Genomic DNA, 11,706 nt, shown 5'->3' with positions numbered 1-11,706 from the left:
CGCTATAATTTTCAGATATTAGTAAACAAGTGTTTAAGAGAATATTGTTCTGCAGGATATCACAGTGATGTATGATAGATTAATAGTGAAGTCTGTAGTTTGAGAGGATATGTTATTTATAAGGAATATAATTATATTTTAAAAATTAAACTTTTTTTTTTTTTAAAAGTCATAGCTTGTGGGGTAAAACGCCCCCCAGAGGGCATAGTTTCTCTCTATCATAATTACTATAATAACATATTTCTGTCTATCAAATCCTTTGTTTTACACTTAATGCAGTATAACTAGGTGGTAAAATCAAAATATTTGAACAAAATAAAAAAAATTACCTCAAGTGAGCATTAGGCTAGCTTGATAGCACAGTTAGCTCACTGATTGAAGGTGGTTAGGTGACCCAATGATAAAACATAGTGGCTTTTAATGCATTTATTGAATAAATTTCACTACATAAATATACAAATTTATAAGTTTAATATTTATTTAGGGTTTTCTGTTTGTCTTGGTGATAGTGGTGAACAAATACATCAATTATCAACCCCATAAAGGCCTAGTGTAGAAATCTCAACCTCATATATATATATTTTTCTCTCCATATAGATGCGGACATATAAAAGAAATGTTGATACATGTTGATACATTACTTGCCTTTTACTTTTAGAGATTAAAAACTAGTCTGTTCATTTTGCTGTTGATCTATGACGCAAACTGGTTGGTAAGAAAGGGGGCATTTTACCCCACCTTGGGGGGCGTTTTACCCCACTCTACCCTACGGTTTGTACGGAAATTAACCATAGTTACTACATTCTTACTATAGTAAAACCATGGTTCGCCTTCATAAGTATTTGATTAATTATAAAAATTAACTATTATATGAAAGGTAAGTTATACTGCTGTTTAATGTTTGTTTGTCTTGTATGCTCTTCTGCTCCTTTACAGTCAGAAAGCAGCTAGTGCGCGATGCTAATGGTGCTAACAGACTTTTACAGTCATTGTTATTCTGTTAACAGATTGTCAGGAGGGAATCAGCAATGCTTGACAGTTTTAACTTGTTTTTGTTTGCAGTGCAACTGTAACGTAAAATAGTCTAGCCATCGTGATAATGCGTTGTTACTCACCCATAGTTACTGGGTAACTATGGGTGAGTGGTTTTACCATAGTAAAACCATGCGCTTTCTTGGGTGTTTATCAGTCAAATTCATTTAAATGTAAACTTAACAGGTATGAAATATGATGACTAAGAGAAAAACACTGCTAATGAGAAGGCAAGCACTTGACGGCATTAGGTTATTGATGTTAATGCAGAGGATATGATTAATTGTTTAAAAAACATTTGGCAGCCCTAAAACGTAGTAATAATCTGCGTTTCACAAGAAGCTCTCAGTATATAAGTGTGCTGAACGCTGATCGGAAACGCTCAAGCCATAATAAGTAGAACACAGAAGTAGTTGTGCAAGTAGTCCATTTCAGTTTTGCCAACTTGTTTGATCAAGTCTTTGAACAGAATCAGCTCAAAAGAGTGATTCATTTGTGAATAGGGCATCGTTCATGAAAAAAGAGACAGCACGCTTTGAATAAACTACGAATTTCTTAACATGTAGAGTATTGCATTAAAATAAAGTAACGAGGAACACCGCCCAGTGCGGTGAAGTAAAAGTACAGCTTTTTCATAAGAAGTGTACTCAAATTAAAGTAAAAGTATTTAAATCTACTCTTAAAAGTACAAATTTTCCAAAAAAATTACTCAAGTAAATGTACCCACCTCTGCTGATTACTGAAACATTGTTGGATCTTATGCTGTTGAGTCATAGGCATAGTATAATCAATAAATATAAAACACCCATGAAATCAAAAATTACACACAGCAAGAAATCAACTTCAAGATGATTACAACATCATAACAACAGCCAAAAACACCTGATCAACCTCCTTTTGGCTTTTTTTTTTGCCATAACAAATGTGCTTTATAAACACTCAATTACAAAAAAATATTGTTAAAGAGTCAAGAGCCCAACTAAAGCAAACACTGGTCACTACGATGGTGACTACAAACTTTATTATTTTCAATAAAACATCAACATCCAAATCTGTTCATTCTCAACAAGAACTTCTGTACATGTATGAAAGAAATAATGTCAGACTGTTTTATAAACTGGTTTCACACTCAGTGTGGCTGAAGTCAGTTTTAGTTCTTGTGTTTCTGCTCGTCTCTCCTCATTTTTCTGGTCTTGTTTCTCTGTCCTTCAGTGATTCTGCTTCTCAGGTGTTTATCAGTGTCTGAATTCACTCACTTCTTTTCATTCACTCTGTCAAGTGGACTATATTAATGAACTAATGTAGGGAATAGTAAATGAGGGTATAGGGTGTGATTTGGAACACAGCCTCTAAGTGTCGACTTTGAGTGATGTTAACTCACAGTATATTCCTGTAGGCTACTTTCTCGAAAATGACAAATTTTACCCAGAATGCTTTTTTTTCTATGATATATTACTGTTTTAATGGAAAATGGTGTTATTGTCAGAATTTTTTACAGCAAGGTTTTACAGTGCGTGTCAATGACTTCCACATGTCAGGGCTCTTGTCCCTTGACTTTTTAATATTAGATTTTGTTTGGCTGCCTGATCATCTTTTCTCTTTGCTTGTCTGGCTGTTACAACTCAATTACAACAGCTAAACAAAATCTAATATTAAAAAGTCATGGGTCAAGAGCCCAACTAAAGTGACTTTAAAAAGTTGGTTATTATTGTAAACATTTTAATTTTCTCCTTTGGTGATTCTGCTTGTTAACAACAGAACACCTTCCTGACACATTTAATGTGTTAAAATAATCACATAATGAATGTGTCAAAATTAACACAACGAGTGCTGTCCCTAAACTCACACACTGATGTGTAAGAATTTAGCCAATTTGAGTCGTTTTCTAACAAATTCTTTTTGAGACATTCTGAATGTCTGTGTTTGACAGTGAATGTGTCAAAATTAACACAAGTGTTGTCCCAAAACACAACACTGATGTGTAAGTGATGTTTTTTGACTGGACTTGACAAAGAAACCATTGCAAATTTGATCTTCATGTTCAGAAGTAGCGCAGGTGTTTTATTTTGTTGTTGTTTTCCTCTTTCCTTCAATTATTCTGTCTGTTAACAGCAGGTGTTCATCACTAGTGCTTCATTAATGACTTAATGATCTCATTAACTTCCCTCTTGAATGGTCTTGGTCTCGGTCTTGACTACACCTCTGGTTAACCTTCCTGAAACATTCACTGTGTTAAAATCATTGACTCAGTGAATGTGTCAAAATTAACAAGTGTTGTCCCTAAACTCACACACTGATGTGTAAGAATTTAACACAGTTTGAGTTGGTTTTAACACATCCTTTCTAAGAGTGTACACATAGTTGCAATCAGTTGAAAATAAAGCAAATTAATCCTTTGTGGTGTGGTCAGATAAACATAATCTGATACAACAAATCTTGTTTTTTTTTTTGAGGGATTTTTTGGGGAAAAATGAAGTTTTGCAAACCTTTCAATTAAGAACATTTTAATCTATCTATCTATCTATCTATCTGCATCAGTATCTATATATATTTGCATAAAGAAAGAAAGAGAAACCCACATTATGGTGTTATTTTTCTTTAAATTAGGAAGTCCAGTAATGTCCAAAAGATGCTGCCAGTAAAGTTTTTCTTATGGTCATACAGATTTTCTTCACTTAAGAACAAGCTACATGCGTCTGTACACATGGACGAGGCTTTTGCAGCTTGGACAGTGATGCTCTACGTCCTTGCAGGCATCCACACAGAATGGAATCAAACAACACGGCCAGATCCTGGACAGAAAAAACAAAAAAATTATATTACATGGTTACATTGTTAGTGGTTCATCAATTCAATCAGCAACTAAATATCCACAAAAATAAACCAAAGTGCAAAATTAAAATGAACGCAGTGCAGAGTTTCTGTGTTTATGTCCGAACTCTGGCTCAGTATTAGCTGACGCTGTTCACGTGAGTAGCACGACGCATGTGTGTGATGCTGATGCAGGAGCCGGCCAATAATGAGTCTGTGTTTGGACGTAGAACCTGGAAGATCTGCACTGCGTTTACTGCATCAACTGCGTAGGAGACTGACAGGGAAGAATCTAGGGCTGGGAAATAAATCGTTGAATCGCAAATCGAGAAATTATTCTGGATCGTTTCTGAGATTTTCCAAATGCATCGCGATTCACTCTCGAATCGATTCTGAGCTTAGTTTTTAACAGCAGATGGCACTGCATGCTTTACAAACACCCGTACTCTGCTCGCTTCTAATTCCTTACACACACCTCTTGAACCTTCTCTAAAATAATCATTCATAAAATTCGAAAAGGTTGAAGCGAATCACAAGGGTGTTTGCAGTGGGCTGTTTATATTAATCTCGCATCATAAAAGCATAATGATTTGCTAGTTCATAGCGGAATGCATGATAAAAAACGCACGGTAAAAAACTAGCCTAGATTGCCATCTGCTGTTAAAAAGCTCAGAATCGCGATGCATTCGGAAAATCAATTTATTGTCCCAGCCCTAATAAAGTCATTATTTTTCTTTTGTTTTTGCACAAAAAGTATTCTCGTTACTTCATAACATTAAGGTTGAACCACTGCAGTCACGTTGACTAATTTAACAATGTTTTTACTACTTTTCTGGACCTTAAATGTGGTAATTTTGTTGCTTTTTATGGGAGATAAAAAACCTCTCCGATTTCATCAAAAATATCTTCATTTGTGTTCCAAAGATGAACGAAGGACTTGCGGGTGTGGAACGACATGAGGGTGAGTAATTAATGACATAAATTTCATTTTTGTGTGAACTATCCCTTTCATTTTCTAATGTCAAATTAAAAGTTTTATTTCAAAGTACATATTAAATCATTGTTTTAATAATCTTTTATCATGCTTTAAAGATATACACTTATTTTGATGTGTTGACTAACATAGAGCACATATAAAGGACTTGATTACAATTGTAGTATAACTTACTGTGTTATTTGATATTATATTTAAAGTTAATATATTTTAAATGGATTAAAACTGCAACTTCATCATTATGTGTAAATACAAATATATTTAAATACATGATATACAAGTTTCAATATATGTCTGAATAAGATTTTTTTAAAGATAAAAATCAAAAGTCTATATGTAAGAATTCGGTGAATGCGGTTCCTTACCCTAAAATGCCAAGACTTCCACAGATGACCCACACCAACATCCCATTGATGTGTCTTGTCTCCGTGACGATCTGCTGCTGACAGTGAGGACAGTTCATCTGCCCAGGAACTTCAGTCAGACGTGGTGGAATAACTACTGTGACTACATATGCAGAAAAAGAGATCATTTTTGATGAAAATACATATAATATGATCATAAATCTCCAGTATAGTATTCTATAAAGGTGCATCATGTGCATGCTGAAACCTTCTAGTGTTTGATCGCATAAGTCTAGTGAATCTGAAGCTTTTCTGCTCACCCTGGGAAGGTGTAGGTTGGACAGTCTGAGTGACGGGCTGTTGGTTGTAAACTACCGTTGGAGCTGAAAGAGAAAACATACAGAACCAGAAAGCTGTAAAATTCCTTCAAACTTAAAGGGATAGTTCACCCAAAAATGAAAATTATGTCATCATTTACTCACCAGCAAGTTGTTTCAAACCTGTAAAAATGTCTTTGTTCTGTTGAACACAAAGGAAGATATTTTGAAGAAAGTTTGTAACCAGGCCGCTTTGGGGCACCATTGACTTCCATAGTAGGAAAAAAAAATACTATGGAAGTCAATGGTGCCCCAGAACTGTTCAGTTTCCCACATTCTTTAAAACATCTTCCTTTGTGTTCAACATAACAAAAAAAATGCATACAAGTTTGGAACGACATGATGGTGAGTAAATGATGACAGAATTTTCATTGTTGGGTGCACTATCTCTTTAAGACAAGGGAAATCTTATACTGTAAACTTTTGCTTTTCATTTTATAGTCTTATACTGAGGCATCCTGGATGGCAGTTAAACAGAGAGTCTCATAAAACAAGACATTGAGGCATATTTGAAGACTGGGCTGTTCCTCAAGTTCCAAACTGCATTTGAAAATGCTTCATTGTTTTTTTTGTGGTCATATCTATGGAAGCCCATTTCCACCACATAATGATATATTTTAAAAAAATCATACTTTGGTAAATCATAATTATGAGATTATTAACTTTTTAATGTCAACATTATGCCTTTTTTATCATAATTTGGACTTTTTAATCTCATAATTATAACTTAGTATGACATCAAGCTCAGTGTTGTTCTTTTTTTTTTTCTTTTAAAATTTATTAAAAGTCTAAAAAGTGTAGTGTTGGTTGTCTCACATGAATACATGGAAAGTTTCAAGCAGCAATTAAGGAGCCAAGCACAAAAAAGGCATGATGAGTTATGCTAGCAAGCATAGCTGGGAGCAATTAAAGGTATTTTTAGATTATTTTATGCAGAATTTCTTAAAAACTCATAAAAACAATAACAATTAATTACCATTAATACAATTGTATTAATACAATTACTATAAATAGGACTTAATTGCTTATCACTTTTGACCAATAGGTGGCGGTGTTATTAAATTAATATGGTGTGGTCAGTGTGACGTGACAATGACACATAGGACCCTATTTTAACAATCTAAGTGCATGATCTAAAATGCACTTAGGGTGTGGCCGAATCCACTTTTGCTAGTTTAACGACGAGAAAAATGGTCGGCGCGCCCGGCGCATGGTCTAAAAGGGTTGTCCCTATTCTCTTAATGAGTAATGGGTGTGTTTTGGGCATAACATGCAATAAACCAATCAGAGTCTCATCTCCCATTCCCTTTAAAAGCCAGTCGTGCTAGAGCCATGGCGGATTCGCTATTTACATGGTGGAATTTGCAAGTCAAAAACTGAATGCTTCTCTAGCGAGGAAACGGTTCTGCTCGTGCGTGAGCAGACCATCTACAGGACAAGCCGGATTGCACCAAAGCATTTTTATCTTCATGCACACAATAATAATCTTTTACATTGTAATCCTTTTATTTTTAATATTTGGCATGTTTGTGTGCTGCTGTGCGTCCCTGTGTGTGTAACAAGCAGAGTGTACACGCGTTGTGCACCCGCATATAGGCGCATATTACTAATGCGCCCTTTAAATAACAAAAAAAATATTGCGCCATTGACTTTAGACCAGGTTTCAGTTGGTCAGTGACGTAGTCTATTTCAGTTGCCTCAAAATAGCAATGCACCAACAATGCGCCTGAACACACCTCATTTTCAGACCAGCACACAAATGGACACAAATGCATTTGCTATTTAAACAACTTGACGCAGGATGTGAAAACGATAACTGCGTTGAACTGAAACTAGTATGGTCTGAAGATGATGTGAGCCAATTTTGGTGAAAATTGGACCAACTGTCTAGGACGAGTTTGGAAAAGTTTTTTTTTTTTTTTTATTCAAAATGGTGGAAAAATGTTCATGACAGAAAATTACGTCATAGGGTGCAAATCTGGACAGTTGGTGGCACTAGAGGGATTGAGGTAGAGACTCCAAATTTGCTGTGTTTAATGTTCAAACTGTCCTCTATCTGTGTGCCAAATTTCACAACTTTATAACATATGGTTTTATGGGCTGCCATAGACTTCATAAGCAGAAGAAGAAGAAGAATATTAATGGATACAATAGGTGCTTGACCCCTAATTATGCATGCATATTTATATCTTACGGCAAAAAACATAGTTGGACAGAATAATATGTCATGTTATTATGACTTAGAAAGAGTTTTTTTCTCCTTTTCTATATTTAGAAAATGGCAGCAGTGTTTTGGAATGCTGTAGGACTTCTGTATTTTTTAAACTCATCGTGGCATGCAGAAACTTTCCAGTTTCCCTCTAAATTACACAGTAAACATCAACTCTTACCCATGACGGATGGCTGGATCGTTTGTGGCATGCTGGATGTCATGACAGTCGTCTGTGGGGGTGGTGGATTGTATGTGACGACTGGAGCTGCAAAAAAGATCATTATTGAAGCACTGTTGTTACCAATGACAAACAGTCTCTGAACTGAATATCAGAGTGACGGGCTGCTGACTTTGTTGGCTTTGATAGGAAACCTGCGGCATCTGGTAGGGAGTGTTGGTCTGGACCATTGGCGGTCCAGGATATGGAGGGGGGAACTGTCCTTTATCCATTATCAACAATCTGTGAATGAGAAAAGTGCTTCAAGAGCGTGTTCTAGAGTTCTACATACAACACTGGCAAAGCAACAACAAAAATAACAAATAGACAGACTGCTGCCTTTGACATCACAAATCAGGAAACAATGAATAGGTTGGACAGATTCTTGTGGTGGCATCAATCAGTTGTTCTCAGTGATAAATCACATTACATTTATAGGTGACTGGATCAAAAATACTTTTGAACTCAAACAGGTTGGTGTACTTCTGGGGTTTACGTCAGTCGTGCTACTGAGATGAACAGGAATGGCAACGGATCACTTTTGCCACATACCGCTTTGATAAATGTGATAAAGCGAAGTGATTGGTTGGGCATTCAGATATGTATTCTGCACCTTCCAACAGCAGCACATACATTTGTTTCATTCTCCAAATATTCAGTTTTGGTTCTGGGAACATAAAAAATGTCCAGTTTTCTTGACGTTAGAGGAACTTCGATGCCTTAGATGAACTGAAGATAAAAGACATTAAATCTCTCAAGATCTGATTAAACAACTCCACAAACATCATTACCAGCTTCACTTATTATTAACCAGACTGACTTTATTTCTGTCCTACATCTACAGAAGCTCTTATTGAGAATTAACAGAGGTTTAGATGTTGATGATCTATTGAAAATGTTTCATTTGGGGTCACCATCATGGAGATCAGTGTTTGCTTTAGTTGAGCCCTTGACCCTTGACTTTTGTTGAGTTGTTTCTTTATCAGCAGTTGCAGGTGTTTTTGGAAAATATTTCTGCATTGATAAAGCAGATCAACATGTCTGTTTTATTAACAGATAAAAGATTGCATTAAAGTGGTGTAAATAACTATGTTTTCTGTTGTTTTGCTTACTTAAATCAGCAACAACAGAAATCAGTTGTTTAAACCATTTGAATGTAGTCACTTGACCATTAAAACAGACATGAACACACTCGCAATTGCTGAAAAAGAACTCAACAAAAGTCAAGGGTCAAGAGCTCAACTAAAGCAAACACTGATCTCCATGATGGTGACCTCAAACGAAACATTTTCAATAAGACATCAACATCTAAACCTCTGTTAATTCTCAGTAAGAGCTTCTGTAGACGTGTGACAGAAATAAAGTCAGTCTGGTTAGTAATAAGTGAAGCTGGTAATGCTGTTTGTGGAGTTATTTAATCAGATCTTCAGAGATTTAATGTCTTTTATCTTCAGTTCATCTAAGGCTGTGTCTGAAGAAAGTTGTAGTTTGTGTTCTTATTTCTCTTTCTTTCAGTGCTTGTTCACAGCAGGTGTTTGAATGATTGAAAGAATGTTTCAGGAACATCATACTAACCTTTAAATAACATTCTACTAACATTAAGGAAACTGAACAATTTTATGTTCTTGGAATGTTACAAATCAACGTTCCTAGAATGTTGAATTTTAAATCAAAATTAAGTTGAAAGAATGTTTGAGGAACATCATACCTTTTAAAACACGTTCCTCTAACGTCAAGAAAACTGGATATTTTTTACGTTCCCAGAACCAACACTGAATATTTAGAGAACGTTCTTATGACAAAATGCTTTTAGCTGGGAACTTAATCTGCTAACTTGTCACAATAATTTTTGTATTCATTTTGAGCAGTATATCTATTAAATCAGTATTATAAAATATAACGTTTATCCTTTAAATCCTGAAAAACTATTTTAGGAAATATTTTACTGCAAAAAGTGTGTGAGCCTTTTTTTCAAATGCAATTGTTTTGGCATTTTGAATCTAATATCATGACTTTGCTATTGTCTTTTAAGTGTGCCTAATTGTCCATTGTTCATCTCTGTCTAACCGTATTATCATGAGATCTGATTTCCTGAAAGTAGAGCCCCAACCAGCCAGTTTGACAACATTTTATCTGTCAGGAGTTCATGTTCTGGGTGACAGATGAGGATAGCGGTAAATGTGTTTGGAAAAAGCGATAGAATCTAAGTTTTTTCATGCCATGTCAGAACTACCCAGATTCTGACTTGTAAAAATGCCCTCAGAACTTGAGCTTTCACTCGTACCACGTGACCTCTGTACCACCTGACTGCTACAGATTCATTTTGGCGTTGATAGTGTTGCCATAGAAACACATTCCATGCCCAAGCCTGCATTCCAAATCACCTACATATACTATGCCTTTTGTGAAGAAAAAGTACATACTTCTGAGTGTGTAGAAGAAGAGTAGGCAAGCGGGACATACTACTTTGTCATAATTGTGTCTTTAACGGACAGAGGTACAGGTACACAGCAAAAACTCCAGTGTTAAATGAACTCTCCTGGGTGTATATGTGAGACCATACTCAAGAGTGTTAAAGTGTTAAAATAAGAGTTTTAAATGAACACTGAAGCAGTGTTAAAGTTAACGAGATAATTAAGTGATTAATTGAGTGATGATTGACCATTATTGAAGATACCTGGTGTTAACAAGCAGAATCACCATATAAAATATAAATGTTCAGTACAGTACATTTGTTTTACAGTAAACTAACTTTTTTACAGTTTCATTTTTTTCACTTCAGCAATAATCTACTGAGTGTCTTCTTTAAAAGAGTCCAACTGTATTTGCTCTGTACTTCAAAGCATTAATAAATTACAACCATTTCAGTTTGGATAGTGCATTTTCATGTCTATGCTCAAAATGGAGAGTGACAGTTTGCCCTGTCAATCATCTTGTGACAGTTAACATCCCGCACATTTAATTCAATTATCTGAGTGACTTAAAACCTTCACATTTGTTTGAGCTTTTAAAACTGATTCAAATTTAACCTCCCAACTATTTCACACTTCAAGCTTTTACAATTACTTCAAACTTTCAGGGTAGGCTTTCTCAAACCAACATCAGAGTTTGCTTACAAACAGTTACTGACATGCATTAAACACTGCAACAAACTAGTAGACAGATGGCAATGAATAGAAAGTAAGGTGACCATTTTAGGCCACTTTTGACATTGACATTTACCTGATCTGTTAATTAAGTTCAGCCTTATTAATATTGAACTTAAAACACGGGTCAGAATTTGAAAATCAGGTTTTAATATTACTATTATATTTATCTTAGAATTTCATATAACAACCTGTATCTGTATCCAAACATCACAAAGTGGCTGTGGAAGCACATAATCCAAAGTAAAGAATATGTTTTTCAATATAAAACACCCAAACTTGTAATATGACACATACCTGTGTGTTTCTGCAGTCGACGGAGAGCTGTGGAAATTCTGATGCTCTTCCCTATAAAGACACTTGGACAGATAGAGAGACTTTCAGAATAGGCGGGCACTGATATGGCAGAAATAAGGGGTGGAGTTGAACGCTGATGCTAACGCAATCAGAAGTTCCACAAGATATCGTGCAAAAAACCTGCTTTTTTATTTCCTGACTGAATTATCAGAGGGAACATGTTGACAAAAACCTGCATATCCAGTACTAACACCTCCTCCAGTGTCCCATGTCCAT

The 11,706-nt window shown here is 35.4% G+C and overlaps 1 protein-coding gene across 5 annotated transcripts in view; it reads right to left on the bottom strand.

The window, feature by feature from the left end:
* The window catches only part of si:ch211-202h22.7 (lipopolysaccharide-induced tumor necrosis factor-alpha factor homolog), a 95,576-nt gene extending 84,070 nt beyond the window's left edge, over positions 1-11,506 (bottom strand). For 3 of the 5 annotated variants that reach the window (XM_051901406.1, XM_051901336.1, XM_051901180.1), the window contains exons 1-4: positions 11,431-11,506; positions 8,121-8,230; positions 7,949-8,035; positions 5,502-5,564 (exon numbers count right to left, since the gene is read on the bottom strand). In XM_051901406.1, coding sequence (XP_051757366.1) covers positions 5,502-5,564; positions 7,949-8,035; positions 8,121-8,220 — 250 coding nt within the window. In that variant the 5' untranslated portion in view covers positions 8,221-8,230; positions 11,431-11,506. Of the gene's footprint in view, positions 1-2,019; positions 3,825-5,202; positions 5,345-5,501; positions 5,565-7,948; positions 8,036-8,120; positions 8,231-11,430 lie in introns of those variants that run through there. The other 2 variants (XM_051901095.1, XM_051901268.1) reach the window with 2 other exon arrangements.
* Positions 11,507-11,706: the final 200 nt, after the last annotated feature.

The sequence above is a fragment of the Ctenopharyngodon idella genome, chromosome 1, assembly GCF_019924925.1.
Source record: "Ctenopharyngodon idella isolate HZGC_01 chromosome 1, HZGC01, whole genome shotgun sequence".
Taxonomy (NCBI): Eukaryota; Metazoa; Chordata; class Actinopteri; order Cypriniformes; family Xenocyprididae; genus Ctenopharyngodon; species Ctenopharyngodon idella.
The sequence above is the reverse complement of the archived record's forward strand: the minus strand, read 5'-3'. Positions and strand labels throughout refer to the sequence as shown.